The sequence below is a fragment of the Ambystoma mexicanum genome, chromosome 11 (assembly GCF_040938575.1).
Source record: "Ambystoma mexicanum isolate Mex_15411 chromosome 11, UKY_AmexF1_1, whole genome shotgun sequence".
Lineage (NCBI taxonomy): Eukaryota > Metazoa > Chordata > Amphibia > Caudata > Ambystomatidae > Ambystoma > Ambystoma mexicanum.
Genome location: NC_090934.1, coordinates 962901975 through 962922217, shown reverse-complemented (window position 1 = coordinate 962922217; position 20243 = coordinate 962901975). Strand labels below are relative to the sequence as shown.

The following is a 20243-nucleotide window of genomic DNA, read 5'->3' as shown; positions in this document are numbered from 1 at the left end:
GTTAGCGGAGGTGGATCTCCGAACAGAAAAAGGGGGTAGGATCGTTTCATCATAGGTAAGATAGAAAACCGCTATGCTAGAAGTGTAGATAAATAAAGGCTCCACAATGTTACAACTACTAAGGGGGCCATGCATCGCTCCGAAAGGTAGAGGGTAAGGTGGTAGACAGTAATGTCCCGAACCCGAAGATGACACCCACGGAAGTGTTACTATGGGGTATAGAAAAAACCCATACTTGTATACCTTGGGAAAACTCGTAAATGCTACAGTTCAGCGGGAATCCTTCGATCGACCCTAAAAGAGCAAGGACACATCCCAGCGGACCTAGGGTAAATATACGCTTGTTGCCCATCTCTTACAAACTTATTCAAGGGTGCTTAGGGAATAAGCACAAAAAGTTCAAAAATTCAAATCGCTTACCCTCCACCTAATCACCGCCAGAGGATAAGTGCTCTGTACTCAAAGGGAATGACTCCCCGAATAGCTCAGGAGGCTAGTCACCAAAGCTAGCAGGTAGTCATGGTTACCTGGTAGTCCTACCTCTATGTTTATTGAAAAAGCCCAGAGCCTGGAAAAACAAAGATCACGGTGGCGGCCATCTTAAGAAGAAAAGTATGTGCCTACAAGTCACTGGACCTTACGTAAACGGAGGTGGGGAGAGAGTAGCAGAAGATCAACATGGGAATGTGCACGACCTATACAGGTTAGGGAGGCAAATGTACAAACATCATAGTGATTGAACAAGAAAAAAGCATAAATGGTGCTAAATATTCTGCCAATCAATCGATTCATTGAGACCAATCACATCACTGTGCAGCATATATATCATTTTTTGCTCCATCTTCAGCAGTTTCTTTTCTCGTGCTAAAAAATTAGTTCCTTTGAGGGCTATTAGAACAGTCCATTTAAAGTCCTCATGATTATGCTTGAGCAAGTTGAAGTGTTTCACCATGGGAGCATTTTCAGTCTTATTCTTCAAACAGCTTCGATGTTCCATGATTCTGGTTTTGACTTTGCGAGTGGTCTTGCCCACATAGTGTAGTCCACATATGCAAGTGATCATGTACACCACAAACTCAGTATTACAATTTGTCAAATTCTTTTGCGTCCAGAGTTTTGAAAGGCCAACATCAATTGTTTTCGTTTTGGAAGTCAATTTACAGACACCGCATGAGCCGCAGGGGTAATGCCCGGTGGTATCGGGAAGGCCCCATAAAGTGGTAAGTCTGGGTTCCGAAATGTAACTACATTTAAGTTTGCTATTACTGACTCTGTTGCCAATAGTGGTGCTTCTTTTATATGCAAAGATAGGTCGTGGCATACCTAGAGAAGTAGTTTCAAAGATTTTCCAATTTTTCTTGATGATGTTGGTGATTTTAAAACTCTGGTCTGTAAAGGTGTTAACACAGACAATACGATCATCTTTGGGTTTAGCCGGTTTTGGTTCAAGCAATGCTTCGCGATTGTTATTAAAAGCCCTTTTTGCAGATTTTTTCACCAATTTTTTGGGGTAGCCTCTTTGTCTGAGTTTTTTACTGAGACATGCAGCCTCGGTCTCATATGTTTCTTTGTCCGAACTATTCCTTTTTAGGCGTAAAAATTGGCCAAATGGAAGGTTATCACGTAAATGTTTTATGTGATGGCTCGAATAGTCTAATAAGGAATTCTTATCAGTCGGTTTGTGGTATGGTTTGATTTTGAGAACCCCATTAGATGAATAGATGGTGAGATCTAGAAAATTGGTGGAAACATTGCTCGAAGTCATGGTGAACTGGAGATGTGGATTCAAACTATTGAGCCAGGTGAAAAAATGGTTGGCCTCATCAGCAGTACCTTTCCAAAGTACCAAAATGTCGTCGATATAACGACTCCATTTAACAATGTTGGTATTGAAAGGGTTTGAATTATTGTAAATATGGGAATTCTCAAAAGTCTCAACATAAAGATTGGCTACACTAGGAGCCATAGTCGCCCCCATTGCTGTTCCCTCGATTTGTTGGTAGAATTTACCATTAAACTCAAAATAGTTGCGTTTGAGTGCAAGTTCAACACACCAAAGGATAAACGATGTTGGCACGGGGTCCTTATCTGTGCGAGATAGAAGTGTTTCTTCAATAACATCCAAAGTGGCTTGTTGCGGGATATTCGTGTAGAGTGAGACAATATCCAGGCCCAATAGCAACTGTGTGGTAGGATCGAAATCATGGTTTTCATAGCTATTGATGACATCTCTGGAGTCTTTCAGATAGGATTGCATAGCTTGAACATATCCTTTCAAATAATGATCAGCAAAAGTGGAGAGGGGTTCGAGGACCGAGTCAATCCCTGCCACAATCGGCCTGCCAGGAGGGTTGATAAGAGTTTTGTGCACCTTAGGTAGGGTGTAAAACGTAGGGATTTTAGGTTTTTTGTTTACTAGGAAGTCTGCTTCCTGTTTTGAAATCCATTCTCGATCTTTAGCCTTAGAGACTTTGTCAGAGATAAGTATAAATAGTTCTGGGGTAGGGTCCTGTGTAAGAACACAATAATAGTGATTATTACCAAGTTGCCTTTCGCATTCTTTAATATAATCGCTACGATTAAGGATCACAATCCCCCCGCCTTTGTCAGCCTTCTTGATGATAATGAGTGGATTTTTAGATAGAGAATCTAGGGCCTTGGGGGGCCTTGGATGAACCGACCTCAGCAGCAAGTGGGCAATACCTTCATCTGCAATCTCTGAGTTAGGTCCCTGTACTGGGTTCTCCCCTTCCAGTTGGTTTTGGCTAATTGATATGGCTGGCAGCATTGGGGACTTGGAGCTAGCTGCATTCTTGCTACCCGAACACTCCTGTGTAAGTTTTGTCACCATGTGCCATGTAAGAGTTTTTAAAGTTGGAATCGGAGTTGCACCATAGGATCGTTTGCACTTACCGTTTCCGGTCTCTTTTAATACCATTGGAATCTTATGGTTTTCGCCATGCAAGAACGTTGTAAATGGATCGGGGTCGGCTAGCCAGATGTCCCATTTGCGGTTTTCCGTATGAATATTGTGGATATTATGGATGTTGTCATCACACAAGAATTTCTTCAAATCAGCTTTCAGAGTGGTTTTTGCAAACGTGTGAGTCGACATTGGGACACAAAAAACGCTCTTTAAAGCAGGCGAATTAGTAACACAGGAATTAGGGGAGGAGGCAGTCAGTTCGCACACTTGTGAAGGTTGCCAAGAGACTTTCGGGAGTTCCATTTTCAGGGACGAGACTAGCCCGCAAAATAAATGTGTTTGTAAAAAGATGTGGTTCAGCGGGTGTTATGACTCAATAAGTCTCTTCTACTAACTTAAGTGTTACTTAGGTGAAACGTTCCTAAAGCGGGGGAAGTGCTTAGTCAATGAAGTTGCTTTCAATACGACCCCCCCCCCCTTCAATGTTCGTGTACTCTCTTACTTGTTTACTTGAATTGGAGTCGTTGCTCTTTTCGGTCACTGGATCTCAGCCGGCTGCCTTCTGTGTGTGGCAAATCCTTTAGTTGGACAGATTCCGGCACACGCACCAAAGCCGCCACAGCTCAACAGCGTCGTCCCAGCCCTTCTGTCCTCAGGGCTTACGCCTCAAGGGTGGCGGGTGGTGGTTTTAAACACTGCTGGGTCAGCGGTCAGTAGTCCGAGTCCGAGTCTGGTTAAAGCGGTAGGTGTCCTTTTCGCCTATTTTCACCGCAGCTTCACCAGAATTGCAAAAATAAAAAAACAAATGAAGACAAGTAGAAAGGCTTCTCCCACTCGTGGAATTCTCGTCACAGGAGACTTGCAATACAAAGAGAGACGCTGCCACAGCTCAACAGCGTTGCCCCAGCCCTTCTGTCCTCAGGGCTTACCATGGGTGAGATATGTGCTTGTCTATGTGTGTTTGTTACACATATGTGCTGCTTTGTTTAGAAGTATTTTGAGCCAGTTGAGCACCAATGATAGCCCAAGCAATGGTGATTCCATTTTCTTCGGATAATAGCAGCCACATATGTTTGAACAGCATTTAATATTATGGGGATGAACTGATGGCAGCATTGGCCTGAGGAAGCATGGACAACGTAGCATCAAATAGCACACTGAGGGATTGTACTTTATCTGAAGTTTTCATTTGTTCCTGGAAGATGGAGATAAGCAAATTAATGGAGGCCATTTATAATTTAAATTGATCTGTGTGTAAAAGAAGGAATTCAGTTTAGGATTGATTGAGACTTAATGCCTCATCACGAGTTTGGCAGTAACCCTTAATGCGGCGGTAACGCTTTTACAGCTGCATATAAGGGTCAGCCAAATCACGGGTCTGGCAGGATTTACGCCCAGCATTGAGCTGGGGGCAAATCCGCTACGATTTTGCAGATTTTCGGCGCTATTACCGCTGCGTCAATACCACCGGCGGTAATAGCGTCGAAAATTTCCCATTGGGCCACTGGGGAATGGGGAATTCCCGAATGGGCCCAATGGGGAATGGGAACTTACTGTCCCGCCAAACCCGTGATCCGGCGCTAATAGTGCCGGGGAGTTGGGTGGTAACGCTAATAACCCTGGTGGTAATACCACCCGGGATACCGCCCAACTCATGATGAGGCCCTTAGAAAGTTATCTCTCATCCATATGCCAAGGAGGGTGAAGATTATCTGGATATTTGGATACTCTCCTGATTATCCTCGGCTGTGGGGGGGAGCTGGTGCCTTAAAGAGAATTTGAGTGTCAACCTTATAGTTAAGGAATGTCACTCCAGACTTTTCAAGGAGGTCATGCAGGGGTTTGACATATATATTTTGTAGGAGAGGTGACAGGCATGAACCTTGTGGTACACCACAGAGAAGTGTAGACACATAGGATTAATAGGGCCTTTTTGTAGCAGATGTAGATCTGTTATGGAGAAATGTGTGGAACCATTTGAGTGTGGTCTGCTCAAACCCTAATTCCAAATTGAACCTGTCTAAGAAAATGTGGTAGTTGGTTGTAACAAATGCCACTGAGAGGTCTAGCAGAATTAAAATGCCTGAGCCATCTGTTTCGAGTAGTTGAAGAAGATTGCCCTTCACATGTAGACGAGAGGATTCTGTGATATGATTAGGCCTCAAGCCTGATTGATACACTCCCAAGAAAATACAACAACAGATCAAGAACAATTAAACAGCAGCAAAAGAAAGGTGAAAATTGGATTAATAGGTGTTGATGAGAGAAGGTCATGAGATACAGCAGTCGGATTAGCCCTTTGGCAAAGGACAGCCAATTCCAGCTCACTAAGCGTGTCAAAGGAAGAGAAAGAAAAAGACAGAGAAAGAGACAATGATAAAGAAGCTGGTGATGAAGGTGAGAAAAATAATTGGTGAAGAATATACATTTTAGAAGCAAAATCAGAAGCAAAGAGTACAGAATTAAGAGCAAGGTCAGGGGCCTGAGGTGCCAAGAGGTGATTCAGAAAAACAAAAAGAATATGAGGAAGAGGAGAGAGAGAAGTAGTAAGAGACTGAAGAAGGGAGAGATTCCAAGCTCTTGGAGATCAGCTATTATCATTCCCATTTATAAAAAAGGAAGCAGAACCGATCCGACAAACTATCATTTGATTGCCCTTTTGGATTCACTGGGCAAACTCTTTGCAGCTTTTCTTCTGCGCCAGCTGCAGAAGTGGATCTCCTGCGAGGAAAGAGAGGACCAGCAACAAACAGGGTTTGTGAAAGGTGTCGGAATGGATCTGAATCTTTGTCTGCTAAATTTCTGCAAAGGCAAAGCTTTCAAGGAAAACAATAAGATTTATCTGGCCTTTATAGATCTAAGAAATTCCTTTGACAGTATCTATCGCCATCTGCTTTGGTCTAAATTGGGGGCTTGGAACTGTGCGCCAGATCTTATGGTGGCGATTAAGTCCCTCTACAAATCTACCAGTCTGCAAATTTGTTTCAACGCTCAAGGGCTCTTAACCTCCCGTATTAACACGTTTGGGGGCTTAAAGCAAGAATGTCCGCTGGCCCCGACTTTGTTTAACTCATTTCTCTCAGACGTTGAGTTTCATTTGAGTAAGGTTCGAGCCTTTCCTCCTAAGATGGGTGGACAACATCTTTCAAGACTGCTTTATGCAGATGACCTTGTTTTGATCGATACTATACCAATTCGTCTACAGAGGACCTTGGATAGCATCTATGGGTACTTGTCTTCCAATGGGCTGGCCTTGTACTTAGCTAAAACCAACATTGTAGTATTTGGCCCACACTGGACGCGACAAAGACCCTTGTTCAAATGGTACATGGAGCAGCAGCCCTTGGCTCAGGCTAATGAGGTCTTCTACCTAGGATCACTGATCAGCAACAGCAAGGTGGACCATCCCCGACGGACAGATTTGAAGGCAAAGCATAGAACTTAAATGGGCCAGGGTCTTCTGGTCCATAGGATATTTTGTAATTTTCACTTCTTCCAGTTCTGACATTCTACAAATCTAACGTCAGCCCGCCCTTAATATATGGTGCTGAAGGGTTTCTAGGCACCCCATGGGAGATTTGGCCTTCACTGGAAGTAAGCTTTTGGAAGAAAATACTCAGGCATCCTAATTTGATCCCTACTTCCATTATTAGATATGAACTGGTTCCCATCTCGCTACTGGTGAGGTCGATATGGAAATCACTGGTGCTTTACAGAAAATGCATGCTCCCTCGCCCTGCTGAGCCATATCGTGTTCTGGGAGAAGATCTAAGGAAAGGTAGCAACGCCATATTAGCCCAATGGAGAAAAGGATGTCAGAGCCAGTTGATACACTCCGGAACTAACCTACACAAACTGATTACCAATCAGGCTAACGTGAAATGGAAGCTCTGGCAGGACGAATGGATTAAGACTCAAGATGACAAAGAATCCTTACAAACTCCCCACAGCAATGAGGGACGAAGATAAGCCCTGGGGCTCTCTGACATAATATCTGGTCAAATTCCCCAACAACTGGTACAGTAATCAATGTATGCACTTCAGGCTAAACCTTTTACCCACGAAGCAGCTTATGCAGATCTACAAACTAGCTGACTCCTCTGGATGTCACTTCTGTAATAAGCCTGGGGTAATGGAAATCCTGAAGCATATCGCATTATTCTGTTCAGGTCTGACAAATTTAAGAACCAACCACCTGGGAAAATGGGTTGCAGACCCACAGCAAAGAGACGCCTGAGTCCTGTGGTCACATCTCCTCCAAGGCAAAAAACGATACAACAGCTTTCTGTCTAATACAATATCTAAAGGAGGTCTTGGAAAGGAATAGGATCGGAATATGATGATGAGCACGAGAAGTGCCATTGGATTTTGTAACACACATGATCGATGTTGCATGTCTTTCGTTCGATGTTATCAGCTGTTCTTTTCGTTTTGACAAAGGTTTGTAATAACCAAGAGTCTTCATTAAAAATAAATAAGAGACTTATAATTAAGTTGCTTAACATTAAAAAGTTCACGGTTTAGGAGGAATGCAAAGAGAAAAACGCAAGAAGATCTGGGAAAGAGTTGGCCTTTTTTCCCAAAACTGCTCAGCTTTCCGAAGAGTCTCCTTTCTCTTGTGAAACGATCACCTTAGCAGATAACAAGGCCAGACATTCGGTTCACCCCTCGTGGGATAACTTTCTAATAAACCATCAGGCCTTTAGAATATATTTTATTTAATCAATACGAGCCGAGCGGCGGGGGCATTACCGACTCAGGTAATGCCCGGGGCCCATAGTTATAGTAATGCCCCGGCCGCAAGGTCATATTGCTATTAGTACCCCGGCCCACATTATGTGCGTGACCGGGACACTAAAAGCATTTTTTTCTGTCCCGAAACGCTGCAGTGTTTCGGAACAGAAAAAAAAAGAAAGAAACGATGCTGCAGCTTCAATCTGAGCATTTCTAGTTGGACAAGGTCTTTCACATTTGAGAGGTTTTTGAAAGGTTCCTCAGATAGCGTGCTCCCCTGGATGAGACCAGGGGAAATTCTAGGACCCCCTCAGCATCTGAGCTACTGTGTGGAGCATTATTACAAACATTTGGTTACCATGGCTGAAGGGGACAAAGGGAGGACATTTCTCTTTAAGGGCTGTGCTGTCACCTCAAAATATGTCTATGTGGACGACAAGCATGAGCAATGTCTATAATATATTCATCCAGACAATGGCATGGACGTTTGTGACATTTGCAAGTCCATTTCTTTTTTAACATTTTTTATTTAATCACTTGACACATCAATTTTACAACACCAAACAGAAACTGGAAAATATAGAATGAACAGTCAGAAATGGTGAGGCACAAATTAAAGTAATTACCTGTTTTATAACTTGATCTCTATTAATAAATGAATGTTATAATGATATGCTTCAGTCTGTTTTGACCCTCTTGTCATGAGATATTCCTTTTAAATATAATGGTTATTGTAATTACTTATATCTATTAACGGTAGTTCTAAAATATTTCAATAAATATCAAAAGTTAAGAATAAAAACAAAAGTAAAGTGGCTCCTTAATCCTGGCTTGATTTTTCACTGCAAATCCTTTTCTAACAAGACTGTGCGGGATGGACGCAGACATCTTGTGGCCAAGCTGGATTAGGGGCTTAGGCAAAAAAGGTCAAAGGTTAGAACATGACTCGTGCATTGAAGAAATATTTATTGCTCTCCCAAAATGACAAAGAGACTTAGGATACTGTTGTAGCAAGGGGTGAAGCAGCATAGGTAGAATCAGTGATGTCATCCTCTAAGGACGTTCACAATCTGTCTGTAGTGTCAACCCTAATGATATTGACCTCTGGAACTACTGCAACAGACCCTCGTCAACTGTTATTACATTCTCCAAGACGACCCAAGCAAGGGATTTTCTCTTTCGAGTTCCAAGAACACCATATTATCTCAAAACGTGAAGGTTCAGTGGACCAGTTTTCAGATGGAGATAATGCTTTCTATGAACTGGAGTTTCCAGCTCAACTGGTACCCCACCACCTCAACCTGAGTTCCATAGGTGCATACCTGGCCCTCCCAACATCACAAAAATGAATAACATACACATGGCCTCAGAACTTGGGAATGTCTTTGCCTTCAAGCACTCTTATACAGAGACAAGGAACCATCTGGGCCACAAGAAGAGAAAAATCACATTACTGGCTCAGAGATACAAGGGAAAAGACACTGAGAAACCTCTCCTAATCACTCCTTTTGCATTCATGAGTTTGACACTTTCATAGTTGAAGGTGTAGAACAAAGGCAACATCCTTCTAGAGATTCTAGAGATTCTCCACCTGATGAAATTGGAGCATTGTATTCCACTGTCTTGAAAGACTAGAGAATGTTTACCTTACTTACAAAAAAAAGAAAGACTACGTCGTACAGCATATATAAGAAGAGAGTCAAAGACATTGGGCCTCATTACGAGGTTGGAGGCAGCCTTGCCGGGTTTACCGGCAAGGCTACCTCCATACCGGCAAGAAAATCTGTCAACCGTGAATGGGCAATTACAGGGGTATTCCAGCCCCGCCGGACCCGGTAATTGCCCATTCACGGGTGCCACTGCCGGTATATCCCTATTCCCATTTGAGCCCCATAGGGCTCAATGGGAATGGGGATGCCTGCTGCACCGGCACCGTTCATAACGGTGCCGGTGCTACAGGCTTACTGTGCTCACGGGTGCCTTTCATTCCACCAGGGAAGACCTGGCAGAATGAAAGGAGTTTGCCGGTCCGGATACAACGATACCGGTAAGCTTATACCGTTGTATCCGGACCGGCAACCTTGTAATGAGGCCCATTGTATGTATTCACATAGAAGAAGAGATCTGGGAAGAGGGCAGTGATTCAGGCAAACCATCCCGTTGTTATTCAGTGCCACAGGACAAAGAAGGCAACCAACTTGATGCCTTTTGAAAAAGCATAATACCTACTGGCACAAAACCAGTTAAAGCTGTTAATGACCTTGCATTTCTCCCCTGGAACGGCTGTGAAGTATGGATTAAGTTTGGCCCATTCCTGAACTACCTACCATATGACAAGATGGAAGAGAGAATGGGACTCATAAAGAGTTTGACGGTGCTGGAAAAAAGTGGAGGTAATTTAGTTTACCTCAATTTTTCCCTCAAAGCCAAACCACAAGTTTGTCGGTATTACCTCTGGCGGAATTACCAGAAGGCAATACAGCCGATATTTGGAGGTAAAGTGGAGGAGTTACCTTAAGGTAACTCCTCCATTTTACCGCCACAAATTTGTGCTATTACCATCCAGTAATTATGCCGAAGATAATACCGGCAAAAATCCCCACTGGAGTCCTACAGACGACATAAAATGGGGATTTACACTGCCAAACCGCCACTTGTAATCCAGCGGTATTACCTTCTATCATGAATTGGCATGCACAGACGATTTGACTGGTAACAAAAGGCTGCCACTAACCTGGATCAGTTGCCGCACCTGGAGACAATGAGAAATCCCCCTGATCACCCTGTTCTTCCTGTCCCAAGAAGTGATAGCTGGGAGGAAAAGGGTGTCCAGAGAAACCCTTGGGTAGAAAACCCTGATGACTGGAGGCTGCGGTCTGTGAGGCTGTCTTTCTTTTGTAAGCACTGATAAGGGAGGCTGAGGTTGCTTGCTGTGGAACGTAGAAATCTCTGTTTGTAAGAAGAACAGGTAAAAGGGAAGTCTCTTGTGGAATCTAGCTCAGGAGACTCAAAGACTGTTAAATTTACCCTTACCCTTTTTTTTTATTCCTGCAGGTGTTTGCAACGTAACTGGGAACGGAATCTCGTGCTGATTGCGCGAGGAAGCGGGATCAGATTAGCCACTGCCTGGGAAGGAAAGAGAGATGAGGAGGGATGAGAACGAAACCAAACCTGGTACGGAGGTAATGTACTCCCCGGGAAGCTGTTTGGGAAGAGAGTCCAGTACAGGCTCGGAGATCAGAGGGAGAATCGTTTCGCGCTGTCAGAAAGGGAGAGAAAATTGAGCTTTCAGATGTGCGCAGTGTGTCTGCAGTGTGGAAGCAAGTTTATGTGTCTTGCTCCGTCCGTTTGGGACTATGCGGAATCAACGAGTGTATGAAGTATTGGGAGGGAAGGAAGCGGGATAGCAGGACTGGGAGGTCTAGAACACAGGAAGAGAAAGTTAGTTTACGCAGAGTATCAATGCAACCATCTACGATATAATGGGTGTTTGAACTCACGAAGCGTCTCTATGCAGAGTAGCAACGTGCTGCTACTTCATCCATCCCTGCTGATAATCCTTGTTCAGACCCAGAAGGGGCGGAGCCAGGAAGCTGTCATGAATGCAGGGAACCACTGCAAAGATGCGTGTCGCTTCAGGCACGTCGCTTCATGCTTGGGAGAGGCATGGACAATAGTATACTGCCCTCTCCTGCGCCTCCACCGTGACCAGCGTTGGAAAGGAGTTGTGACACCTTCAGTGGTAACAACGCCGGACCAAGTAGCAGTAACAGTAATACTATTTGGTGGAATCTCCGTGGTACTACCGCTGAGATACCACCAAACTCGCAATGAGCCCCAATGTCTATATTGCATGACAGTGTCGGACCACACCATCACAGTGGTAGTGCAGGTTTTCAGCAGCGAGGCAATGGGGCTACCATAAGGCAGCAGGAATGGCTGAAAGCCACTAACTTCAAACCAGATGTGCAGGCCACGGTGGTTTACATGCCGTTTGACAGTGAACATCTTGTTGGCCAAAAGATCCGCAATACCCTGTCAGAGATTAAAATGAGACTCACATAGCCAATCCATGTGTTAACTCTAACAATATCGATCTTACCATTTGGGCAGAAGTTGACATTCTTCATACTGCTTTCTCTGAAACAAAGGCTTCTCTTTTTCGACAGATCACCAATTTAAATCTGCGTCTCACGACTGCATTCTAAATACCAGGCACAAATGTTCATCCCAATCTAAGTGGCAATTATCAAGAGAAGTCTTACTTCGACATCCAGCATCCCACACACTTCAGCACCCCAGTCAGGAGTACCTTTCATTATATATCCTGCAATGGCAAAACTTGCCCATGCTGCTGATCTTTGGCTACATGCTAGAATTTCTGCAAAAAACACCAGCAATGCCCCCGGTTCACAGACCAGAAAAACATCTTGAAATTCTTGTGTAGCAATGACGTGTGAAGTAGTGTAGAATAAGAACATTTAATGTGGTGCTTTTTAGACTTAGCGATTTAGTTTTTGTTTTATATTGTTAGATAATGGAATGATGATTTTTTTAACTGATAAACTATAACCATTGTTCTCAAGTTTCTTCATTTTTTGTATTTGTAGATTGTTTTTAATGGAATAATTTCCGATATAAACAATATGACGACTTTTTTGATGTATTGCATAAAGGAGCAATAGAACCAGTGATTCAAGACTAAAGAAATCCAGGCATACATTCAACAAGCTGGAGGCCGATTCGGAGATCCCTGGTCCCTCAACAAATTTCTCAAGGATCAATCTTTTTAAATAATAACTTTGCAGGCGATTGTAAGATAGCCTCCAAGACTGGTTGGTATCATTGGACCTTCAGGATGCTTACTTTCATGTGGCAATGCATCTCAAGCACAGAAAGTACCTGAGGTTTGCGGTTGGCGGTTCTCATGATCAGTTTCGAGTTATGTCATTCGGGCTGACCTGCAGCAAGTCTCAGGAGAGGGGGGTTCATGTCTACCCATACCTGGAAGATTAGCGTATCAGGGCTTGTTCACCCGAACAAGCCCAGGAACATCTCAGAGTCACCTTTCACTCCCTTCACAGACTGGGCTTCTCCCTAAATTACAAGAAGTCCCATATGATACCTTTCCAAAGACTCCAGTTCATCGGAGCAGTCCTGGATACTTCCTCGCGGAAAGCCTCACCACCCGAGGTAAGAGCTCAACACATTCTGCAGATGGCAACAAAATTCCAGAATTCCCAGCGTCTGCCGAATTCAATTTTCTGAGGTTGCTCAGTCTCATGGCATCCTACATTTTTCTGGTGCCAGAGGCCCGATTGAGAATGAGATCCCTTCAATGGGCCCTTAGCACTCGGTGGTCCCAATTCTCAGGGAATATGTCAGATCAACTGCAGGTTCCGAGCAGAGTTGCTCAGGACCTTCTATGGTGGGCTTGTAAGGACAACATTCTCAAGGGAGAATCTTTTTGGCAACCATGGCCGGAGATAACTGTAGTGACCGATGCCTCACTCACAGGGTGGGGAGCTCACGCCAACGATCTGACAATCACCGGTCGTTGGTCTCCATGTGAGTCCAAACTACACATCAACCTTTTGGAGCTGAGGGCAATCAGACTAGTGCTGAAGCCCTTTCTGCCCTCTGTATGGGGAAAGAATGTCCTGATAATGATGGACAACACAGTGACCATGTCTTACCTCAACAAGAGAGGAGGTGTATGGTCACTACCACTGTGTAGATAAGCAGTGCAGCTCTGGTTCTGGGCAATACAAGAAGGAATCTCTTTATCAGTAGTTCACCTAGCCAGAGAGCAGAAGATGGCAGTGAACGCTCTAAGCAGGCAGAGCACAGTCTCCCACGAGTGGGAACTAAGTCAGGAAGTCCTTCAGGAGATCTTCACCCTTTGAGGAACCCCTCAAGAGGATCTGTTTGCGAACAGTACCAACTGGAAGTGAGAACTGTATTGCTCAAGGGAATTTCCCCCAAGAGGAGCTCTAGGAGACTCGTTCGTGGTGGACTGGCAATTTCCACTCCTTTACGCGTTTCCTCCAGTCCCCGTCATTCCTTATGTCATCAGGAGGTTGAGAAAGTTTGGGAAGTCCATGATCCTAATTGCCCCAGATTGGGCCAGGAGGACGTGGTACCCGGACCTTCTAAACATGTCCATCTGCCCTCCAATACGTCTTCCACAAAGAGAGGATCTTCTCTCGCAAGAAGAAGGTTGGGTTCTCCGTCCAGAGGTCAAGAGACTCAGCCTTCACGCATGGTTTCTGAGAGGCTGAGGTACAAGGGTTGGGACCTCCGGACGACGTAATGGAGATCTTGCTTTCGGCCAGAAGGTCAGCAACCAAATACTTGTACCGGTGTCATTGGAATAAGTTCAGTAACTGGTGCAAGGACAAGAATGTGGATCCATTCCAATGTGGCACTACCATAGTGCTTTCTTTTCGGTTGCATTTGGCTAATCTGGGGCTCCAGATTGTGACCATAAAAGCATATCTAGCAGCGCTTTCTATTTTTAAGCGCTCCTCTGAAGAGGTTTCCTATTTCAGAATACCCTTAATTGTTCAATTTCTGAAAGGGCTTACTAATGTGTGTCCCCCAGTCCCATTCAATGTCCCTGCTTGGGATTTAAATCTTGTTTTAATATTTCTAACATGTATCCGCTTCAAGCCTTTACATTTGTGTCTGTTAAGGCTCCTAACTTTGAAAACAACCCTACTTATTGCATTAAGATCAGTCCGCAAGTGAGTTGCAGGCCCTTTCATGCAAGCCTCCTCATACTATTTTCAATAAAAGTAAAACCATCATTCATACCGAAAGTAGTCTCCAACTTCCATCTGTCACAGAAGATAATGCTACCAACCTTCTACCTTCCTCCTCATTCAGGCAAAGAGGAAGAGAGGCTGCATAGGGTAGACCCGAAAAGAGCTCTAAGATTTTACATTGCAAGAATGGCTACATTTCGCCACGATGATCATCTCTTTATTGGGTGTACCGGCCCCAAATTGGGCCTGGCAGTCACTAAACAAACCATATCCAGGTGGATCACTCTAGCAATTGGAGAATGCTATAGACTTACGGGAAAGGACCCGCCGGCAGGGCTTCAAGCTCATTCCACAAGGGACATGGCAACCTCTGTGGCTCTCCAAAGGGATGTCCCAGTAAATGGCATCTGTTCAATGACTACTTGATCGTCCATCCACTCATTTGTCAAGAATTATTGCTTGGACTCCTCCTCTACTCAAGGAGGTCTCTTTGCAAAGACAGTTCTCCATTCAATCCATGATGAATGAATTGATACTCCCTCCTCCAAATTGTCACTGCTTTGGGAGTCTATCAAAGATGAGGAATACATGGGAGGACACAATCCATTTGAAGAACAAGTTACTTACCCCCTGGTAACGTTCTTTAGACTGGATGTTCCTCCAATGTATTCCTCATTCCCCCTACCCCGCCGTACAATTTACGTGTACTACACTCTGCGTTTCCTGAGAGCTTGCGGTCTGTGGTACGCCTGGTTAGTTCCTTGATAAGGGGGAACAGGAAAAACAGAACTGAAGCCAAAGGGCGCTGCACAAGCTATTTGTACTAACAATGAAGTTGACGCTCGATGGATCCATAAGTGGATCGGTTCCCGACCAGTGTCAACCGGAAGTGTGAACAGTTCTGCTCCAGGGAATTTCCCCCCGAGAGGAGCTCTAGGGGACGCATTCATAGTGAACTGGGAATTTCCACTTCTGTACTCATTTCCGCCGATCCCCGTCATTCTTCATGTTCTCAGGAGGCTAAGAACATTTTGAAAATCCATGATCCTGATTGCTCCAGACTGGGCCATGAGGACGTGGTACCCGGAAATTCTGGAAATGTCCACCTGCCTTTGAATTCATCTTGCACAAAGAGAGGACCTTCTCTTGCAAGAGGAGGGTCGCATTCTGCATCCACAGATCAGGACGCTCAATCGCCACGCATGGTTTCTGAGGGGTTGAGGTACAGAGATTGGGACCTACCAGAAGCTGTCATGGAGGTATTGTTTTCGGCCAGAAAGCCAGCAACTAAATCTCTATACCGCTGACGTTGGAACACATTTTGCAGCTGGTGTAGAGATAAAGGAATTGATCCATTTACTTGTGTCACACCATTGGTTTAGTCTTTTCCACTAACTTTAACCCATCAGGGGCTACAGGTTGCTACAGCCAAACGCTATTTGGCTGCGCTGTCCATTTTCCAGCGCTCTCTGGGACAAGGTTCCTACTTCATGGTTCCTATAGTCATCCAATTTCTGAAAGGGTTGACCAACATCTTCCCATCGGTTCCTTTTATTGTTGCAGTCTGGGATCTCAACCTAGTTTTCAGCTTCCTGATGAGTTCTCCATTTGAGCCATTACATTCTTGTCCACTTAGGACACTCTTTTTGAAAACTATAGTCTTAATGACCATTACTTCTGCTCGCAGAGTGAGCAAGCTTCAGGCTTTGTCTTCTAAACCCCCATTCACGGTCTTTCATAAGGACAAGGTAGTTTTGAAGGTTCGTCCCTCTTTTCTGCCAAAAATAGTGTCAGTCATTTGACACAAAAGATTGTCTTACCGGCTTTCTACCCTACTCCTCATCCATCTAAAGAGGAGGAGAAATTGCACACACTTGACCCTAGAAGAGCCTTGAGCTTTTATATCAACATGGTTTCTAAGATATGAGTGGATGACCACCTATTTGTTGGCTATGCGGGCCACAGAATGGGACAAGCGGTTACTAAACAAATGCTGTTTCTGTGGATCATACCATGTATATCCGAATGTTACAATCTGGCTGGGAAAGAGGTTCCCGAAGGTCTAAGGGCCCACTCAACCAGAGGTGTAGCCACTTCTTCAGCCCTCCAAAGAGGGGTACCGCTACAAGACATTTGTAATGCTGCCACCTGCTCTTCTGTGCATACATTTGCGAATATTACTGTTTAGATTCCCTTTAGGGCCAGGAATCCAGATTTGGAAAGGCTGTGTTACACAGCATCAACCAAAATTAAATACAAATCAAACTCTTCTTTCCCATCTCCTGCAACACACTGCTATGGGAGAATATCAAAGATGAGGAATATGTGTGAGGACACAATTAATTTGAAGAGCAAATTAATTACCCCTGGTAATGTTCTTTCGTCTGGATGTTCCTCCCATGTATTCCTCATCGCCCCTCCCATCGTTCCCCTCTGTCAAGAAGGAGTTTCCATGGTTTACACCTTCCTCTCTGTTAACGCTCAAGTATTCTCAGCTTTGAAACTGCTATGCTGGTGAGAGGAAAATCATGAACTGAGGAAACAGGCGCAGTGCGTGCCATATATACCAGCATCAATGTCATACTCGAGGAGGACGGAGGCTCTTGAGGGACACGAGGTCGGCGACAACACAGGGCGCCCACTGCTGAGAAAAGTTGCAAGCAGGATATCGGAGTATATCAAAGATGAGGAATGCGTGGTAAGTAATTTGTTCTTCTGTCCCTTACACTTGTAACTAAACTAAAGAGGTAGTGGATCTTCTTGGTCCAAAAGAATTACTTCCTTCTTCTGGACAACGGTTCACAATTCCAATTGTTAGGTGGAATCTCTATCTGAGGGGATGACTCCCTTCCCCAGGTCTTAATCCCTTTCCAAGGTCCGAAACAAAGTTCCACGCTGAAATACTAAAATTCAGCAAAGTTCTCAGTTCAAATTCAAAAGGTAAAGTTCCACTTCAAAACATCAACATTCCTTATTGCCCATAGTTGTTTCTTCACTATTGGCTTCAAGGAGGATCCCTTCGTTCTCCAGGTATCTTGGTCTTTGTTTCACATTGTCAGGGGAATGACTCCCTTCCCCTGATCTCTTCTCAGACTTATTTTGCAGTCCACAGCACCAGGGTGAATGTCTCCCTTCCCTTGGCGTTTTCTCAGGCTTACTTTGCACTTCACAACTCCAGGGGGAATGTCTCACTTCCCCATGCCTTTTCTCAGGGGTACTTGGCACTTCACAACACCAGGTGAAATGTCTCCCTTCCCCATGTCTTTTCCTAAGCTTACTCAGCAATTCACAACACCAAGGGGAGTGTCTCCTTTTCCCTGTCCTTTTCTCAGGTGTATTTCACAGTGCTGGCACAGTTTGCAATGCCAGGGAGAATTACTCTCTTTCCTAGATCTCTTTACAGTTTTGGCACAGTTCACAATACCAGGGGAAATGCCTCCCTTCCCTGTAGAATTGGCTTTCAGTCTTGTGGGTGCAAGTCCCAGACCCGTTGGATTCTCTGCTGGTAGTGTGGCAGACCTGGTTCACTAACATGCCATTTACTGCGGCTATCCAAATTACTAATTAACCTTTCTTCTTGTGACCCGTACTGCTTCACAGTTTACTTTCCCACAATCTTTCTCCCAGGCTATTTCATCAGCTCTTCTTCCCAGGGTATCTTTACCCTTGTTATCTGGACCATTAGCCTCTCTCCTGTCCACACTGGACTGCCAGCGTTGTACCCTACCTTCAAGGAACATTGCTGCGCACTCTGATCGGTCCCAGGACTCGCCTTTGGTCCTGGCGTGCCTTCTGCCGACTTCGTTTCAGCTACGGCTGCTCTGCAGCTGCTGGTTCCCTATGGGCTGCTTTACTGACGCAGACAGCGTGGTCCCTCTTCCTCCATCCGGTAAGTCAACTTCTTTCCATTAGGGAGAAGGGTCCTTCTGCTTCCGACCCTCAGGAGATGCTTTGCATTCTCATCTTGCACCCCGGTTCGCCTTGCTTCTCTCCACTGCACCGTCGACTTGCTTGCGGCTCCTCCAGGGACAGCTGAACTCCTGTTCCTGTTTTCCCTCTTCTATTTTGAATGTGAGTTGACCAGTAGGAAGTCGGGAACCACTAGAATGCTCACAAGTGGTTCCTGGAGTGCTCTTCATGCTTCCGCATTGCCTCCTCGTCTCAGTACCTGTCCTATAGTCCTCCATTGGGTAGACTAGACTCTTTCTCATCCCAGTATTTATACTAAAGTCCTCCCTTGGGTTGGCTTGATTCTTCCTCGTCCCAGTACTTATGGTTTTGGCTACATGACACATGGGGTTAGAAGGTAAGGGTGGGGTAAGTGAGGGGGATTGGAGTGGGGAATACTGCATTCTCCCTAGATAGTCATCCCTGCTCCCACAGGGGGGTCCCTCCCCATGAGATCTACCCACTGAGTACCACCCCCCGGGGGACTATCGGATAGTGGCCTCACCTCCCTGGCCTCATAGGAGGGGCTCCCTCTTGGGGAGAAGTGACGACATCCAAGGATTCAGCAAATTCCCCCATAGCGGGGTTGAAAGCCATATTATGGCATTACATTGCAGGGGAGGAGGGCTGTAGCTGGTGTTATCTGCCCACACCCGAGTTATGGAACACTGGCTATGCTGAGTGTGCATAACAGGAGCAAAGGACAATAACACCTGGTACAGCCCTCCCACTCGCCCAGCTTCTGTAATGCCAATATTATGAGACAAAATCACAAACAGGTTAAAAACAAAAGAACACCGTTGGAAAATGTGTTTGGAACCTGGTAGTGAACATTGCCAAGATGATATTTTGATTGAGGGAGACAAAGCACATTGATGCAGAATGTTGGGTGAGAAACAGCAGGCATTGTGACAGTGATTAAGAAACTGTGCTGACCCATTGTTTGTATTGGCCCACTAACATTCCAATTTTATAATGAACAATTCATGAATTTGTGCAATTAGTTATTTTTCTATTTCAACAGCTTTATGGTTCAAATCCCCTTTATGGACATAACAAAAGCCACGAAGAAACTGAAAGCACAGCAAAGATTCCTTTTACAGATTATAGAGGAATAGGAACAATTTTAGGAGAGCTAAACTGTCTCACCAAACAGGAAATGGAAGTCTCAATCATATGTGAAACTGCAGTTCAGGTACGGAGACAATGTTACATTTCTCAATATGGCTTCTTCATCTGTAAATTCTTACCTCTTGAAATGTTCATGCATTCATATCATTGTACATCCCCATGGCTCATGTACAGCTTTAAATCGAGCTTGCACCAAAGACAACTGGACTGCAGGCAATCTCCCTGTACGTATCACTAGGACAGAACTTCTGGTATGTGGCTGTAAAGGAACTGGGATTATATGGAAGAATATAATGCCCTTTCTGCTACAGCTTTGATAAGAGGCTGAAGAGTGATGACTTAGCTCCTGGGTTTCACCTGGATCAAACTCTTTTATAGGTAGAAAAAAGCGTGCTGCTTGAGGGCAAAATAAGGGTAGCTCATTGGGCCTTTTGTTGGCTAACAAGGGAAAGTGTCATGACTGATAATAAAACAGTGAGTGTGAATTGAACCCCTTTTGGGCATTCCCAATTGCATCACATAAAGGAACTGGGCTATCTATCTTGCAACTTTGATTATTAGTGAACTTGCAGTGTCTATTGTGTTTCCTCATTGAGGAAATGTAATACCTCATAATTGTCAGAATTTGCTGTCTGATTCTTTCGATCGTGCCCTGGCCGATATTTTCGGGAATTGCACAAATTATAAACAAAGCTGTTTCGTGCTTAATAGTTTGCTTGTTCTATGTTAATATACAA

The 20243-nt window shown here is 44.6% G+C and overlaps 1 protein-coding gene across 1 annotated transcript in view; it reads left to right on the top strand.

Annotated features, from left to right (window-relative positions):
• The window catches only part of LOC138505087 (sodium/hydrogen exchanger 11-like), a 789434-nt gene that overhangs the window by 232062 nt on the left and 537129 nt on the right, over window positions 1–20243 (top strand). The window contains exon 4 of the mRNA XM_069625403.1: window positions 19400–19570. Within this exon, the coding sequence (XP_069481504.1) occupies window positions 19400–19570 (171 nt within the window). The remainder of the gene's footprint in view (window positions 1–19399; window positions 19571–20243) is intronic.